The 19,785-nt window shown below is 32.2% G+C and overlaps 1 protein-coding gene across 2 annotated transcripts in view; it reads left to right on the forward strand.

Moving 5' to 3' along the window:
• Positions 1-14,694, forward strand: part of LOC129744739 (protein king tubby 1) — a 165,222-nt gene extending 150,528 nt beyond the window's left edge. For both annotated transcript variants that reach the window (XM_055737425.1, XM_055737426.1), the window contains exon 6: positions 6,199-14,694. In XM_055737425.1, the coding sequence (XP_055593400.1) occupies positions 6,199-6,468 (270 nt within the window). In that variant the 3' untranslated portion in view covers positions 6,469-14,694. The remainder of the gene's footprint in view (positions 1-6,198) is intronic.
• Positions 14,695-19,785: the final 5,091 nt, after the last annotated feature.

Below are 19,785 nucleotides of genomic sequence, written 5' to 3' on the forward strand. Positions count from 1 at the left end.
GCGACTAATGTGAATAATTGCGGGCAAAAGTCAGTCATGTTTTCATTAAATTAGGACGTCTAGGTGCGACCAGACTTGTCTTGAATTTTTCTTGGATATCCGGTAATAAACCGGACAATCTGGAATGCTTAAAGTTACAGACGAGCATGGGCATCTGTAAATCCAGGGGTAAAATTTTTATTTTCTAAGCCGCATGATAAAAATAATGTCGTTAAAATAATTATTTTAAAAAAATTGACAAAAACTAGCTTGTTTCGTTAGTACTCAAATATTGACAAAACTGAAACAATTAACAAGTGAAATATTTTTGTTTCGAAAAGTCATGCCAAACATAATTAGATTGAATCATTTTACGAATGAATAGTGACAATTCACATCAATTTCAAAAGATTTTCATAAACTCGCTTTAGAAATCCAATCCCAGCAGTGGTGTATTAATTTAACAAGAAAAACTCTTTGAAATATTAAAAAAAACTCAAGAATTGGGAATCAAAACTATAAATTAGATTCTTCGGGAAATTTGCTTAAAAATCTTTAAAATTATGTCAATTTCTAATTTTGCCAAACATACCAATATCCCAATAATGTGTTATAGAAGGCGAAAAAATACTGGTATATTCTGACAAACAGTATTTAATCAAATGTAAAATATTACGAAGCAAATGTTCAAATTCGAAAATACTTCTCCAGATTTCTAAATTCAAACTAGATCGTAAAATCCAAACAGATTCATGAAACAATGAATCAAAAGTGAGGATTGTGTGTTTTATAACTGCATTCATTTTCAGTTTTCAGAGTCAAAGATTGATAATGAGTAGTTATGAATGCTGTTTAATATGACGAAATAAGCGCTTTGACGATATACACTTGAATTATCTCCAGAACTCAAAATACATATTCATAAATAAAATAAGGCAACTTAATTCGCATATTTTTGTACGGAACTTAGTAAAAACCAAACTGTTTTTGTACCGTTTGTAGGTAACAAGCAGAGTTTCGAGGACAAATTTAAATTTTAAAAACCTTTAAAAATATGAGCAGTAAAGAAAAATGTATGTCAATAAATTGTCGATAACGGTTCAGAGTTCACGACGGTTTCCAAAAAAAAAAATGTTTTTTTAACAATTAGTTTCATTAGAGACTTTCAAATTTTAATACCAAATCTTTTATAAGCCGTGAAAGGCCTTTATAAATTTGCACTTTTCATAAAAAAGCAAAACAAGTTGAAGAACAAGTGATTGCAAACAAGTACAAATCAATGAAAAAACTAAACTAAACACCATATAAGATTGATTGATTACGGCTGGTATTGTCGACTCTTTAAAGATTTCAAACTAACAACACATGAATTTGTTTTATAATTCCTTTTTTAGTGTTTTTGAATGAAAAATATTTAGTTACAAAAGATTGATGTTTAAATTAAATATCTCTTTTGTAGTGATATCTATCCCTAAACTTCTACAAATTATTATTAACATTATAAATTGTTTAATAAATTTGAATCAGTATCATTTTGAATGCGGCCCGCGGAAAAAAATTGAAATTGAAATTGGCCCGTTGGTTCAAAAGGTTGCTCACCCCTGATCTACACTAAGTTTTTTTTTAACGCGATATGAAATCCGTCGATAACGTGTTGATTCGCGAGAGCCGTGAAGAAGAACCGTACCAATGGCAAAAAATCTTGTTAAAAGAAACCGTGTTAAAAAAAACCTTTTTGTATGCCTCAAAAAGTGGTTAAACTAAATTTCGTGTAAATCGATTTCTTGTATAGTAAAAAAATCAAAGTATCTTATATTGTGTAGTTCAATATGTAAAAATGACGAATAAATGCTTCTCGCTTTTAACAGTTTTTTGGGTCTTTTTAAGTTTTGCTTACTATCGCCCGATATTTTTCGATTAGGCGAAGTTCTGGTGTGTTGAAAGGGTTCTTATCAAGGCCATGCGAAGGAGGGGAGGGGGTATTGAGGTGTTTAACCCTCTCCGATGGAGATTTTTTCCAAGTAAAATTTTCGCGGAGTATCTGAAAATTACTTGATCTTAAAAGGTGTTTAAAAATAAGTGTTAACAAGCAAGTCAGAAATTTGGCTCGCCGCCGGAATTTACACTTAGATCGCCCTAGGCTTAAGCTTTTTCATTTTACTACACTTAATGGCGTTCACAAATTAAAACTAATTTTTAATTGTAAATTTTAAATTGCAATTTAATTGACCTTTTGTATTGAAACTCTAAATAAGACATACAAAGCCCTACCTCGTCTTCAGAATAGGTTTTTATAAGGAAGCGTTACTAAACAAGAACAGAGTTTAAAACGAACCATTTTAACTTCAAAATTAATTAATCGAATACTAATTTTATACATCGACAAGTTAAAAACCATGTCATAGGCGTTTGCCTCTCACGATACTTAATAGAATTATCAATACAAATCTGAAATCTTATATCCTCTATGCTATTGCTAAAAGTTTTGATAAAAAAAAAATATTTCATAAAAAATGTTCTTTTTTTCCTATTTGTTTACTTTTTCTTATTTATCAAATTTTAAAATATTAAAAAAAACGAATTTTAGATACTTTTAATGCATAAATCTTATAGTTTTCAGGTTCCAAAAAAATGTGAATGAAATCAAGTTTTTTTTTAACATTTTGCAGTAATATCAAAAATACTTATAACGATATCCATCCAAATTTTTAAAAATTGTTGTACGTTACTTTTTTAGACCATGCATCATCATCACTATCATCAAAATATTATTCCTGAATTGAATGAAGTATACTTAGTAACGAAATAAGAATCAGATTTTTTCTTAAATGTAGGTTTGAAAGCTAATCATCAATCAATGACTGATTTAATTTAAAACTGATATATTTTAATACTCTTAATTTGACAAAAGATTCGAGTTCGGGACGCTAAAATCTACCGAATCAATCATTAAAACATAAGCTTCAAAATGCTGTTCCTTCGAGTTATCAAATAAATTCTATAAATAAGCTTTTCTAATGGCAAGACGTGTTTATTGAAAAAACAAATCCTTCTGAAATGTTAAAAAACTTATCTTTTTCTTCTTCATGTTTAGTTTTAATTTTCAAATAAATTTATCGAATTTTATAGAGTGTTTTTTCATTTTTCAATAAATTTACCTAATTTTGAAGTCAAGCTTTATAAATTTTTAGAAATATTTCTGATAAGTTTGTCTATTTATGTTTTTCCATTCTAAGTTTTTGTGTTCTTAAAACATAAACCCTTTTTTTCTCTATAAAAAAATCATATTTCTAGACACTACACCGGTATTTTTCAATCAATCCTTCAGTTGAAAAAGAAAAAGAGAAATGTAAATAAACATCGAATAACAAACAAAAATTATTATCTTTTCACTAACAATTTATCATGGTTAATTGATTAAACCGACTAGACTGCTCAGAAATAATTTTGTAGCAAATTTCTAGTTCAGGATAAGGAACAAGTTTTTGAAAAACTTATCAATGACTTACTGAAAATATTATTGATTTGAAACTTTCATTCTGATTTTTATTTATTTTAACAGTAAAATTTATTTTTTTGAGTTTGTGTGGTAATCATGAGTAAGGAAATGATGTTAGAAATTATTTCCCTTGTTTATTGTGTATTTTTGATATTGGCCCTTACTCTGCGCCTCGCGTGACGTGACGATAGTAGAGTCATCCAAGTCACTCTATTCCAGCAGTCGGTTTAGGTGAGGAACGTCACTTCGGATGAACTTTGTGAGTTCTTACCATAGTCACCGTGGGTGAGAATCGTCGCATTCAGGTGACGATTTTAGGTGAGAATTGTCGGTACCTTTTCAGGTGGCGACGAGATAGGAATTTGAAAATTTATGTAAATCAGAATATTGTGCCCTAAATAGTTAATTATATTAATGAATGATAGTTTTGGAAACAACATGAAACAAATTTATTTGCAACTATGATTTTTAAATATATTAAAACTTTTTCATTGCTATCTAAAATATGTAATTTGATTTGCGAAACGTTTAAACCATGAAATGGCGAAAACTTTGAAAATCAAATATAAGTACTTTTCACTTTATTTTCACATTTTAATGTTTATATTCCATGCTAAAAAATACTTTTTAAAATAAAAAAAATGTGGAATTCAAGTGAAGGATACAGGTGAGGATTACCGGTATCAATAAGCGACAAGTCAGAACATTTAAAGAAGAATGAATTTCCTGGGAGGATCCCAAAAAAAAAATAAGCCGTTTATAAAAATCAATTGAATTCGCATTTTTTTCAGATAGTTCAATGCTTTATTAATTAACTTTTAGAAAATCAAATTGAAATATGGATTCGACGCTAAAGCTGAAGCACAATTTCAAGTGTAGTTTTCGAATTCAAATCTGGAATCCATTTTTAAGTAAATTGAAAATCGGATTCAGATTTATTTAACCGAAATCTGAAGTTGGAATCTGATGCTGCTGCTGCTGCTATTTTGTTGGTTTCGATAAGTTCTCGGCATTCCATTATGTTCTATCTGGTAAGCGAACAATTTTCGGCATGCCACGGGGGTAGCCTCGTTTGAGGAAAATATATAAACCGGCAGCATACGCCATGACTGAAAACGAAAAAAAAAAACTTATTTTCTCTTGGATAATGAAAATTTATTAAAACCATTCTGTTTCGAACAGTTTCAGGTACAAAACACAAATTATTTAACATACCTGATAAACCTTTTGGAAATGTTTTTTGGAGCATTGCTGCTGCAGCCGTCGGCATCTGCTTTTGTTTTTTCGGCAGTATGACCCAGATCCGAACCCAGCTTTGATGAGCTAAATTTTCACTTACGTCACACAAATCGTCCGTTTATCATCCTCAGGCAGCTTGCTGTGACCGTACAATCCGATGATGGCCATTTTCGAACCGAAATTCTAACCCGTTACACAAAAAATTAATTCGGAAAATCCGAAGCGAGAGCAAATTCAAAACAGCTCCAGCTAAGTTCTTCCATTTTGACAGAAGTGTTCATTCGGTCACTCACCTAGAATGAACCTCTGTCACTTTACCCACATCGACTCCGGGAATAAGGTGACAAATCTCACGGTGACTCCGAGGTGAGGTGACAATCATCACGTCACGCGCGGCGCAGAATAAGGGCAATTGTTATTATTTTAAGCTAATTTTGAATTTCTAAACCCCCCCCCCCCCTCCTCCCCCCCCCATGGACAGGTCCTTAGAACGGGCCTGGTTCTTATCCTTGGGTACAACCTGAATGTTGTTAGCGACATACCACTCCATGGCCTTTTTCCCATAAGAGCAGGATGCCAAATCCGGCTAAAACAGCACAGACAAGTCATTTTTCTTCAGGAAAGACAGCAAACACGTTTCCGCTCTGGATCACGAGGAGGTGCGACTAAAATGTTTCTGATTTTATCGCAAGCAGGCAAGATTACTGTCGGATCCTGCGCTATCGAATCCAAAAGCGGGGTGGAGTTTTTGGGTATCAACAACGTATTGGAAGCTGCGGAAAATCGCGCTCTGAGTAGGTTGATTTTACCGTATGGGAGTGTCTAAACAGATTGCGTCTGCTAATCCCATAAGTAAAACTACAAAATCATCACCAGGCTTCTGGCGTTTGATATAATCCTCTAGATGTCACATTTAATGCGCGAGAATTCCAATTCCCATTAAAATCCTTCATATTTTTAGTTTTTGAAACTCGATGATTTCAATTGATATTGTTTACATGTTGACTCGTTCGACGCTTTATCATATTTGGTTGTTGTTGGTTTTTACCGTTTCGTGCAAAAATTTACGAATTTATAAAGATCAAGAGACTTAAAACAATCGTGGGGCTTATATATATATGATATGGCTCAGTTGGAAAGTCAGTTGTACCGGATAAGTTTTTTAATAACTGTTAGTCAACTTCAAAGTTGATATAAAGTCGCGAATGCCTTTAGATAGTTAAATGATCATAAATATAACAGTTTTAATAAAGCCCATAGCTTAAAAATTAGAAATGTTCTCTAATTAAGATTAGGTTGGCTCTTAAATGTGTTCATAAACACCATTCGGTTGTAAATTCAGGTTTGCGGATACATCATTGACTGGTTTGCATAAAAACTGTCGCGTCTGTTGATTCGGGACACGAGTCCCACCTGTTACCTACCATTTAATTTCCAAATCCTGAATTCAAATTTACTGATTCCCTCTCTCTCTCTTTTAGCACATGGACAACGTGGTGGAGCTGCACAACAAGACGCCCATCTGGAACGACGAGACGCAATCGTACGTGCTCAACTTTCACGGCCGGGTCACGCAGGCTTCGGTCAAGAACTTCCAGCTGGTGCACGATTCCGATCCCGATTACATCGTGATGCAGTTTGGCCGGACGTCCGACGACATCTTCACCATGGACTTCCGGTATCCGTTGTGTGCGTTCCAGGCGTTTGCCATTGCCCTGAGCAGTTTCGATGGGAAGCTGGCATGCGAGTAAGGCGGTTGTCCGATCGGTGTAAATTAGTCAGTATTCGGATCTTTTTTTTTGTCGGGAAAAAAAGTTCAACATATTAGGGAAACTAGGCAAAAATGAGTAACAAAAACAACACCACCACGACAAGTAGTGAGAATGGCAGGAGTAGAGAAACAAATTATTTTTTAGAAGAAAAAAACTGTATCAGGTACAAGGATAAGAGCGAAGCCATGGAATCAAACGAGTTGAATGGAGACCTAACGAAAATTAACTACCGTCAACGTTAAAATTCATTAGAATAACAAAACGAGTAAGATTTCTGAACGAAACAAAAACAAACTTAGATAAGCATTCTTGAAAATAAGGAAATCGTTGTACGATTGCTGTACGTCTGAAAATAAGGCGTATGAAACTGAAACATAACAGCAAAGCAAAACAAAAAATTAAGGAAACTTGCTGTACAAGAGCTTTGAGTGCGTAGCTTAGGATTTAAGGTTCAACAAACATACCAGATAAGTTAATTTAAGTAAATTATTTATTTTTTTAGAGTAAAGATTGAAAAAAAAATCATTAAAAAAACAAAAGCAGTGAAGGGAAAACAAGCCTAAAGATTTCTAGATCTTATTTTGATAATCGCATGGAACTTCAAATTGGTTTGCCCTTTCATCAAACATGAGCCTGTTTTCAAAACTTTTTTCGAAATCATCTCACTGAATCTCGTATTTTTTTACCGTGTTTCTGATGGATTCAGTAATTTTCAATAGATTTCAGTACTACACAATTTTCCTCTAAAACATTGAAGTATAATGATCATACTGTGAAATCAAATGAAATATCTGAACGGAAGTTTGATATTGGTACTGACTTGTAATACGTCTTGAATCTTTTTTTTGGCAAATGGCTCATCCGATTCTTATTTTATCAGACCCACTTATTTTACGTTTTATCTTTTAACCCTCATCCGCATCAGATTTCATTACCCTAATCAGCACTAGGAGTGTCAATTCGACACTACAAGCTAAAATCGTTATAACTTTTGGCATGTTGAACCGATCTAAACAAAACTTATATCAATAGAAACCTTGTAATGTCAGTAAAATATTTTTAGAACATTATATACAGCTAAAGCTTCTAGTTTTCTCGTTATTCAGCAGGAAAGAAAGAAAAATCCGAAAAAAAAACATGCCTCAGGAAAACTGCTGTTGTTCATATATTGCCCGTCCAAAAAAATATTTGCCTTATGCATATGAAAGCTGAAGTTAATGTCTACATCATGAAGCCAAGAAATATTTTAAATTTTTTGTAATGAAATGGTCGCAAAAAGTTCAAAAAAGTGGTCTGAAAAACCTACTTTTCATTCGATTGCTTGTAAATACTGTTTGAGCGATGGTAGAGTTTTTGAAAAAATATGACTACAAAATCTATTAAAATTCCAACACTTTGCTGTTTTTAGATTTTCCATGCAACAAAAAATGAATTTACTGGATTTTTTCAAAGTTCACTACTTTGCGCGATTTTTTTACAAATTGAAATTTCATCTGTTTTTGTGGTCCACCGTCAGGTTGTACCCGGATTTTCAGTGCTTTTACTTTGTTTGGACCAATCAAAAGTATATTCATTGGAAAGCACATTTAATCTACATTCTAGTGAGATGCAACAATTCACGCTGTGAGATTTCACAAAAATATGAAAATTATAAACGTAAAATCATTCCTGAATTTCTAGAACCACTAGCAGCGCGTCCAGCAAAACGTGTTTGTTTGCTCTCCGAGTAGGTACGGTGGGTGGTGATTTGGGCAGAGAGCGAAGCCGACAGACGAAATAATTCTTGATGATGTAGACATTAACTTCATATGCATAAGACAAATATTTTTTTTGGACGTGTAATATATAAACTACAGCAGTTTTCCTGAGGCATGTTTTTTCGGATTTTTTTTCTTTCATGCTGAATAACGAGCTTTAGCTATATATAATGTTCTAAACATGTTTTACTGACATTACAAGGTTTCTATTGATATAAGTTTCATATGAAATTCATAATAATTCAAACGACTTAGATAAATTTTACTTTTGGAGTGTCAAATTGACACTTTAAGTCGGAAAATGGAGTTTTTTTATCCAGGCTTCCAGGGTTCGTTCATAAAAAAGTAAAGATACAATATTAAAGAACTTTCGAATGCTTTTAGGGTCCCTAAAGAAATTTTTGTATTTTGAAGCTTCTGAAAATAGTTACAAGCCTTCAAACTTGCAATAAAAAATGACACCCTAATGCGGATGAGGGTTAAACATTTAATTTGTATAGGAATTTTGACTTTTAATTTGTTGTTCTCTGTATTCAAATCATGTTGTAAAATACAAGCTCTCCCTTCTGTTTGACAAATTTAAAACAGAAATATGATTTTTCAATATCAGCGTCGAAATTTAAATTATGTTTCATGACTTGATATTTTTTGAAAATCTTATCTAAGCTCATAAATTTTTTCATATGCTCAAGTTTTCCTCAGTATGTTCTTCAAATGGAAGATTCTAGATGAATATTGAAAAGCTCAGAAATAGAATTTTTGTTATGTACCTACTTGAATCCTTATTTTTCTAAATTTTGAGTACACTCGTTAGTCTGAGAATTTAATCAAGAATTCCCTATTTTAATTGGATTTTTTGCAGTTATGATGTATTTTCTCTTTATTATTAACTTGTAATTCATGTTTAAGGAACATTCAGTCTCAACCTTTTACTATTCCCATTCCTCAAAACACGAAGAAACAAACAAAGACTTCCAACGTTTAATTTTTAGCTTACTCAAAGATCTTTCGTCATGTTAAGCTTTTTGATTTCTTAAAGAATTATTCTTAATTTCTTAAATTTTCATTTTTGCACAGAAATTGGGAAAGTTTTTTTTATCTAGGAAATTCTGAGAGAAATTTTTTGTAATACATAACTCTACTAGAGTATCCTCAAACGTTTATATTTATGTATCTCAGAAAAAGACTATCTAGATTCCCACAAAAAAAAATGTTCCTAATAATTAACAATTTCGAAGATTCGGTTTTGATGCTTAGCACAAATTTCAAAGCTCTTAAGCAGCTAATAAACATTGAGTATTTTGATGATTTCGAATCTAAAGAATCAGAAATTTGATTGGCTCAGTCCTAGAAGTCTTAAGTTTAAAGTCGAACTTATAATTTACAAGATATATTTTAGTTGAACACAAATTTCAACGGATTCCCGCGGTTTTTGTAAATTTTTTGGTTTTAATCAAGAAACCTTGCTTGCTTCTATAAACCATTTTAATCATTTAAATGATTGAAAATCATTCAAAAATGATTCAAAAAATCAGAACAATATTTACTGTGATGAAACTTGTAATTGCCCTCAGTTAATGAAGAGAAATTGATTTAATAAAACAGTTTGTAGCGCATCGAAACTCGACATTACACTATAACAGTCTGTGATCATTTGATTTTTTTTTGTAAATTTGTTGAAATTTGCTCCAATTTTCCGAATGTCTGCAACATTTTTAGATATTTTATGATTTTTCAGTTGCTAAGAAGAAAAACTTAATTTTGAAGATCTCGGAGGCTTTAAATTTCTATGTATAGGTTAAAGTTGCCAGATTGCCCGGTTTTATCCGGGTTTGCCGCGATATTTAATAAAAAAATTGGGAAAAGTCAGGTCCGGCCCAGTTGCCCAGATTTCATTGAAAACTGCCCGAATTTTGCCCGGATTTATTCACTTTGTTTGCCATATCGTATGAAAAAAATCAATTGTGTTGTACATAATTTTTTTTTAGTTTATGCGTCCAAATCGAAATTCTCTGAGAAATTTTTATAAAAATAATTTTGAAAGATTTCTTGGAAGCCTAAAATATGATATTAAATAAACTGATGAGTTTTAATGAAAAAATAGAATTATTTATTTTTTTTTCTTGATTTTTGTTTTGAGACAAATGCTCGGATTTGTCAGGTTTTCAGATAAAATTGTCAGAATTTTTCCGACTCGTATTATACGCTTAAAAAAATCTGTCAACCTTAGTCTAGGTACTCATTTAATATTTTAAAATTTTGGGTTATATAAAATAGTTGAATTCTTTAAATCTAATGTAGTGAAAAGTTTGAATATTTAAACTTTTAAATCATTCTGAGTTCTATTGAACTGAACTTCACAAATTATATTCAATTGAATTTCCGTGATCCGACTTAAGTATTGAAATGCTTCAAAAACCTATTTCTCGCGTGAGCTTCCATTACGTCCTATGAAACATCTTGAAAATTCAAAGAAAATTGCTTCAAAAGTTATCAAAACAACTTGAAAATTTGTTCTAAATTTTATATGATAGACCCAAAAACGTGAACAAAGGATCTCGGGGAACCGTTTAATGTGCTTTACAATGATTGTTGGCTAGTTTTTAATTTTTTGTTTTGCTTGGTTCCTCACTGATATCCAATAAAATAATCACCTAATCGTTTCCACTTGTTAGCAAATTGCCCGAAATATACTTAATGAACGTTTTTCAGAGAAATTGAGCATTCATTTAAGGGAAAACCAATATTTTAGTTGAATTTTGCTTTCGCCGCATATAAAAACCTCTAATGTTTGCCCAACAGACCTCTTGTATGTGTGTGTAGAAAAAGCCCTATATGTTGTCCAGGCTATAATGATTCAAAATGGGAAGAAATTGCGACTAGTTTATGTCAGTTTTGTAATTTTTCGTAATAAAACTGTTTGTTTACATTTTGTTTCATACGACGTAATGAAAGCTCACGCGAGATTTTTATTTTTTAAGTTCTAAAAGGAAATATAAGTGAAAAAATCAGCTAAAAGGCTATGTTAAATTATTTTACACAATTTTTCAAATCGAACCCGCTTGATAATTTACGGCTATTCCAAAAATTTGAGTGATGATAAGTCAATCAGTAAAAAAATTCTCACAGAAAATAAAAATTAGAATGCTCTCGATAGATCAGAGATCTTTGAGAATAACTGAAGAAAAAATGAAGACTCGAAATTCCCAAATCCAGAATGTTTTAAAAATAAAGAAAATTTCAGCAGTAATTTTTGTTGGAACTCAGAGCAGTTCAAAAAGCGTGTTAATTTCAAAAGACTCATACGAATTAGAACTGAAAAAATTGAATTGAATTTAATTCAGAATTAAAAAAAAATAATCTGAAAAGCTTGTCATCAAAAATAAAAACTTACATAATACTTAAACTTAAAAGGATTTAACATATTGCGGATCATATACGAGAATTTTCGTTTTTTTTGCTTGTCTCGAATGTGTAACTCTTAGAAGAATATCTCAAATATTACAAATTTAATAATGAACCTCTATTTTACAAAATTTATCACAAAACTTTTGGAAACTGAAAAATACTAAATGTAAAACCTGTTTCGTTGAGTTTTGAGATATGGTATAAACTGCCAAATTCCGGGGTATCTCGCTTAAAAATTGTTTCCGGTCTTTGATGTTATAATGACAAATAGACAAATAGTAATGGAGATTTATTTTCAATATTTCCTCTGTATTGGGAATGGAAATGCAATGTAGAAAAAGATCATTCCATCTAGAAGAGAAAAACGTGTTAAAATGAAATAGTTAAGCATTTAAGAAACGTGAAAAGATCTAATCTTCTGAAGATATTTATTTCAGAACATAAAAATTAATTTGGGAGAGTTAGAGTAATGACAGCTTTCAAAAATCCTGCCATACAAAAATTCTTCAAAAATTCAAAGGTATTTCAAATAGAGGAAACAAACAAATTCTGTTTATTTTTATGATTATAAACTTCAGAAAAAGTTCATAAAAAATATCAACACTTCAATAAAAATTTTGAAGAAAAATTGAAGTTTATACAAAACAAAATTATTTGGAGAAAGCAAACGATTTTGAAAGCAAAATTAGATTATTGCAAAATACACTGAAAAACTAAAAGGTTTTTCAAACTTTAATTCAGTTTGCAATATTTAACTTTTTTTATCAGTTCTGAAGTTCTTCGCAAACGAGAGTAAATAGTAAGTTTCACATATCATTTCAATATGAAGGTCCAAAAAAATTCTTAAGAGAAGAATAATTCAAATCCTACTATAATCTCTAGGTTTTTATCTGCATGGAGTAAGAAAGTGTGCAAAATAGATTACGGACTTTTAATTCATTTTTCATCCTTTTAGATTAAGGTTGCCAGATTGCCCGTTTTTATCCGGGTTTGCCTGGATAGTTCATATAAGTTTAAGAAAAATCCAGTCCGGCCCGGTTAATCCCATTTTATCATTTTATCAAATAATAATAAAAAACAAATTGTGTTAGGTATAATTTTTTTTATTTATGTGTCCAAAACGAATTTTTGAGTAAGTTTCTTGAAAAGAATCATGAAAGATTTTTGGAAGCCCAAAATACAATTTAAAATCTGTTGATAAAATTTGACGAAAAATATATTTTTTCAAATTTTTTTTCTTCATTTTTTATGAGTAATTTCTAGATTTTGACCAAATTTGCCAGGATTTTGGTCGACCATTTTGAAATCAAATGCCGGGATTTTGGCAGCTGTTCAAATAAAATAGCCTGGACATGTCTGGCCGGGTACGTGCTGAAAAAATTGTGACAACCTTATTTTAGATGATTCATACCTGCTTTTAGTTAATTTTTGAAAATTTTGCTCAAACAAGTCAGTGCTCAAGTGAATATTTTAAGCAGTTTTATCGATTTTTCTTATTCTATAAAAAATCGCAAATGAACTGCAGAAAAATGCTCTATTTCAAACATCTCTAAATTTTATTTTGCCTTTCAGAATTCCTGTCCATGTTTCTATTTTTATAATTTGACTAAAAAAAAAAATTTTCTGTAGAGAAATGAATCCAACTGTGTAAATTGAAATTTCAGGGACTAGACAAGGGAAGTCTAGTGTCTAGTCCCTGAAATTTCAACTTACCCAGATGGATTCATTTCTCTACAAAAAAGTTTCGCTGACTGAATGTTTGAGTCAAGACCCATCTCTGGGTCGCAGTTTAAAAACTAAATTCTGTTCAAATGATTTAAATTAATCCCGATTGTATTTGGAACTTCATGACAAATTAATTTTTTAAAGCACATTTGTTGATTTGTTTTGATGAAAAAATAAAGAAGTACGAAAGTTTCAGGATCTACAAATATTATAAAAGTACAAATTCGCCCAAATTTTTTTCGATTACTCATAATAAATTTTATTTTTAAAGTAAGAACCCTACCCTTTTCTTGGACTCTTGTTCTGTATCTTTAATTGGTGAACCTTTGAAAAACTATATCGTATTTCTTTCCTCCTTTACTAGTCCTACCATAACAAATTATTCCTTAAGTTTTATGGATCACTTCATCAGTATTATCGCTCATGGTCTCGAAAAAGAAATCGAACAGAAATCTCTTAACTGTTAAAGTTCTCTATGACATTGTTAACAGCCCTAAAAGTTAGCTCACTCTACTCAAAATCGAATCAGGCCTAAGCATGGAAGAGCAATATTTTGAACGAAACCGTTTTCGAATGAACTCATTTCCCTTAAGAAATTTCCCTAGGTAAAATCTGCAACAACTTATTAAGGCAAAATCACACTGCGATTGATTGAGATCTAAACTCGAAATAAATAGTGTAAAAACAAAAGAAACAGAATAGCGATGCAAACTTCATCCAAAAACCTAGCTTATAACAGTCCTAGAACGCAAATCAAAATGAACAAACAAACATACAAACTAAACGAGTAAGTTAAAGTGTAGGTGTATGAGAACGGTTGTGTCATAATTTAAAGTTAGAAAAAAAAAGAGGTAAGAATCAAACTTTTGCAAAAATCAAAAAAACATTTAGGCAGTTAAGTTTTGTAACTGGAAGTTGTAGCCGGTAAGTAAAGCTGAGGAAGCTAAAATCAAATGTGTGTCGATTAGTTGCGAAAGGAATTGTCTGTAGTTATAGGGTATGTACTATTCTAAAATTGTATAGCGAAATAAAACACCTACCAGAAAGAGGCAAATCAAACTAAACTCAAGAGAAGGATATTAAACAAAACAAAACGGTAGTTTTTAGGCGCAGAAATTTCCTGATTTTGTTTATTAGACATCGAATACGCTTGGGGAGTGCCGTGATGCGGATGACGACGTAGGAGAAGGCTTTGTTGGATTTTTTTTCACTCGAATCGAACCGAGAATCCGGAGGCCGGAATGGCCATTTTGTTTTCTTTTTTTTTAAAGCTCGAATAAGAGAGTGATCGTGTGAGTGTGGGTTAGTAGGATATAAAGGTTTATGTTGAGATTATGAAAAAAACAGGTTTTAACATTTTCCATAGAAAGTATCACTTCTTTAAACAAGATAATATCCTGAAACAAAACTTGTCAACTTTAAAACGAGTGCTGATTATTTTTATTATAGTCTTAAAAAACTGTAAGCATTGATAATCCTTCCTCCATTGACATTCTCCTGATCAATCAATGCATGATCGATCATGCCCAATTCGGACAGACGAAACTACAAAAACGACAACAGGAGCAATAATTATGCCTTCAAAGTGAACGAAAAATAATCGTCCAAATTTTCGGATGATCTTTGAAGAATCATAACAATCAACAGTTATGTTTGAGTTTTGAAAAAAAAAATCACCAATCAGCCGTTTTTTTAACTATAAAATAATTAATCAGTCGATCGAACAATAACCAAGCTTTGGAGGTTTGTATGTACTATAAAGAACAAAACGCAGCAAAGTTATGTAAATTTTCTGTTTAAAAAATTCGTAACTGATAAAAATGATATGATATAGAACAGGGGTTTTCAGATCGTGCTCCTCGGAGCACTTGGTGCTCCGCGAAGCTTTAAAAAGTGCTCCGCGACGTACGCAACGAAAATCATAAACCAACTTTAAAAAACTCTGATATTTTTTATCGTTTCATTTTTATCGAAACATGAGAAAAAATTCACAGGGCATACAGTACGAACGAATAAATTTTGTTAACTTTGTTTTTACTGGCGGCTGAATCCCTGCAGGGATGTTGGCAAAGAATGGTGGATTGTGAAAATGCACTGCTTTGATCGAAAGATCGGAAAGATTCGTATCCAAAAAGTCGTTGGAGAAGTATTGGTGTAAACTGATAAATAAATTTTAAATTTTGTCCGATAAAGCAAAACTTATTCTTCTGCCGTTTTCCACAACTTATCTATGTGAATCTGGATTTTCCACATACATCGCAACGAAGACGGAATACCGATCCCGACTAAACGCAGATCCAGATGTCAGGATACAACTGACACAAATTTAATCAAACTTGTAATAGCTTGACAAATCGAAGAAAGCGTATTTGTCATATTGAAATCATTAATTTTTGATGACACATATTTTGTTTATAAAAACAAGACTTTTCAAAGAGTAGCCATTCATTACTGATTTTATTGACTACGATGGCAAGGCACATCTGATTTAAACGATAATTTCTATCAAGTTTTTAAACTCGGGTTTTTCATCCTTTCAAAAATGTAGGTGCTCCGCCAAAATTTTTTGTTTAGAAAAGTGCTCCGCCGAGCAAATGATCTGAAAACCCCTGATATAGAAAATCAAAAATAGAAATATTATAGCCTAAGTAAAGTAAAAGACGTCCTTTAGGTTTGAACGTTAACAGTGGAATGAAAAGTTTATTGGTAACCAAAGGGTGTTCGTATCAAAAAGTGGTCAAATTAACTTCGCCATATTTTCTCTAATGGCAGAGCAAAACAAGAAGATTGGTAGTGGTAGTGGTCATTTGGCACAGTTACCGTGTTTTTAAAATTAAAGGAATTTAGCACGAAGCTTCAGGATATATTCTGCTAATTGACCGAAGAACATTATATTTGTCACAAAAGGGGATGCTGCTTCCATTTTTGTGACGGAGTTTCGTTGCTCAACGTTGCTATCTCTTCAAAGAACTCTTCTTGTTGAACTACTCGCCATAGAGCCGCTTCAGCTGCAACATACCGCTTGATTAAGAACGACAGGAAGGATTTTGAACAGCGTCGCTCCATGGTTTCGGTGGTTACGATGTGCTGTTACTGAATATGTTGGACCTGAATCTCTGCCATTCGACGGATTTTCCGGCACCGGGTGAAGAAGTTTATGGTGAGCAGTTGATCCAGCAAGGCTATTTGGTGCGACAAGGGCCATTTCCCTTGGAGAAATAGGCAGCTTTTTCACATACCTACCCTTGGCAGCAACAAATTTATATTTTGCTTCGAGAGACAATTCTTCGAACTTCTTACAAATTTTCATCTTGTGACCATTACTTTTACACATTAGACAAGGTTTTGGTTTCGATCTGACCTTTACCGGCTCTTCTCTAAACGACGGACAATCATTACTGAAATGGATATTCAAAAAACCAGCTTTTTCTTTCTTCGCTGTACCTCTTGCATATCGGTCGCTTAACCGTTACCCTACATGCTGCAGTTCGAAGGGATGAAATAAAAGTGCTAGAATCAGTCAGTGTAGGTTGCTGTATATCCGCAAGCTTATGACCCCACTGGAGTAGATCTGATTGTAACTTGAACACAAGCTCTGCGAGAAGAAGAGGGTCTTCCAGATAGAAGTACAGTGTCGCGGATTGCATATAGGGTCAAGTGGGGTAATTATGAACACGGGGTAATTCCGAGCAAGTGGCATACGCGCTGGTGTGGGGGATTAATGAACACAAAAAGCTCCTAAAGTGGTAGTTTAACATCCGATTGATAGCTATAAGCTGTTTTCGATCTGTTTTTAAATCCTAATTATATCATTTCAGATGTTTTAAAAAACCATTGCCTCGTGGAACGGAAATCGTTTTGGACAGTGTTCAAGGTTTTGGACATCTGATCATAGGAAATCCAGGTGGAATGTTGTATTCAACTGTTTCACATCCAGTTAATGATGCTTTATCTGGATGTTGAACAAATTTTGAAAAATTTTAACCGCACAGATTTACAGATGAGTGTTCATATTTACCCCATAGTTTTCGTCATACGGGGTAATTATGAACAAACATTTCTTGACATTTCTTTGGCTTTTTGATGGTCAAATGTTTTATTCATCAACTTAGAGCAAGTTCACTGGTGTTGGGAAAAAGTGGTAGAAATTTCGACACTTACGGCACATTTTGAAAATTTTGCCATGCAAAAACATTTTCAAGATCTGTGGCCTTCTAGTTTTTTTACAACACGTGTTGTATTTTCGCATGCTGTGATGCAAAAACAACAATATTTCTATCCCATACGGCTGAAATAGAAACAGTGTTGTAAAAAATACAACACTCCAAGATCTTGAAAACATTTTTGCATGGTAAAATTTTCAAAATATCAAAATTTCTACCACTTTTTCCAAACACCAGTGAACTTGCTCTAAGTGGGCCATTCACTTATTATCCAAGCATTTCCAGACCCCCTTCCCCCACCTCCACTTGTAAGAAATTTCTCTCAAAACTACCTCCCCCCCTCTTTTGTAAAATCTTAACACAGGACCGTGAAAAAATCTTAGCCAGGAAACATCCACACTCGGCATTCTATATCCCTGGATCTTACTGGACCAAATTTAATAAATTTCATGCTAAGCTAGGTTTGCAATGTGTTAAGTTTTGAGTTTTTGAGAAAATGGTTTTTTTTCTTCTAAAAATGAGATTCGGATTTATAAAAAAAGCTATGCCAGTTCTTTCCAGTCCTTGAAAAAAAGTTTTGAAAACAATTTGATAAGAACTTGCTTTTTTGTTGATAGAAAAAAAAATGCAGTCAAATGTTTTCTTAGGTTTAGTGAGTAGTGCGTACGGATAGTTTTACTGGTAATACCTAAACCGAAAACCTGTATCCCAGGAATAGTTTCTAACACCGAATAATGGTTTTACGTCCTTTCAAAGCGAGTTTTTTTGGTATTGATAAATAACAAGGTTATAAACTAGACTTCAAGAAATTTTTAATTTTACTAAAAATAAAATTCACCATTTTTTAACAAAAAGTTTGCTGCTCTAGCTTTTATTCATTACCGCGTGAAATTTAACATTATTATAAACCTTAAATCTCTTTCAACAGTAAAATATATGAAAAACAATGATAAATTTAATAGGTGAATAAGTCCACGAAACAAAGATCAAAAAGATAAATTTTCCTGTATGTTTGGACAACGTGCTGCTATTCAGGGCATTAGAATTACAACAAAGAATAATTGTTTATGAGTTACAATCGGATAACAAAGATCCAAAATCTATTTTCTTGCAGTCTAATTTTTATACTTAGGTACTTTTTTCAATCTTTATTTGTTCGAATACATTTTTTAAAATTTAGTACAAAATGAAAATCTTTTGGTTGAAGATTTTCTTCTTAAGTTTGGTGAGGAAAACTTCTGCAGTAATAATTTTTTTAGAGCTACTAATGTGAAATTTCGTACAGGTGATAAAAAAATTAATTAATATATTTTTCAAAACAGTCGATCATATAGAACTGACAACTGACAAGCCTTGCAAAAAATGACTCTTCACTGATCCAAGTAGATTTTAATGGGTGTTTTTTTGAAACAACCATCTTTAAAAAAAATTGGAATTTTCTGTATGTATAGGATTCAATTTCATGATATCTCGCACGTACGTGAAAAGCCTAACCCACGAAATTTAGGTAAAAACTTGATGTTTGCTGCGCAGGACATTTAAAACGGATGTAAAAACTATCGAGTAGCCTAACTCGCCTAAAATTTCACACGTATGGAAAGGTCCTATCAAATTAAAATGATCAGCAACGACATAAAGAAACGAAAAAAAAACATCAACAAAAAATTAAACTACCGAAGATAGAAGAAATCAATACAAAAGAACACTAATTAGTTATTTTTTGTGTTGCTTTACCTCTAAATTTTGATTACATTTGTTTATTTTATAAGTTTTATATATGAATTGAATTGAGTTTTTATAAAACAACCCATTTTCTTATAACTGCTAATTAATTTCATTATTTGGTGTTGAATTGAGATTTTCTGGAACCATATAAATCATATTGGACGAGTCTCGGGGTAAAGATGAACAGAGTTCGGGGTAATTATGAACATAATTTTTTAAGTAAAAAATAACTATACATTGCTTACTATGGGTAAATGTAACGTATAAATACTGTTACTTTTCAAAAATTTTATACCAAGTCCGTAATTCGTGTTCATAATTACCTCCTAGAGAGGGGGCTAAATATGAACAGACGGGGTAATTATGAACAGACGTCTCAAGGACGTGGGTTGCGTTGCGACCAAAAAAAAAAGTTGCTCTACAGAATGATGAAGAGCACGGAAACATTCATTGTTGGGAGCTTTTCAGAATTTATGTTAAGAAATAAACATATGGTGGCTGTGAGTGTACCAAATGAA

Source organism: Uranotaenia lowii, chromosome 2 (assembly GCF_029784155.1).
Source record: "Uranotaenia lowii strain MFRU-FL chromosome 2, ASM2978415v1, whole genome shotgun sequence".
Taxonomy (NCBI): domain Eukaryota; kingdom Metazoa; phylum Arthropoda; class Insecta; order Diptera; family Culicidae; genus Uranotaenia; species Uranotaenia lowii.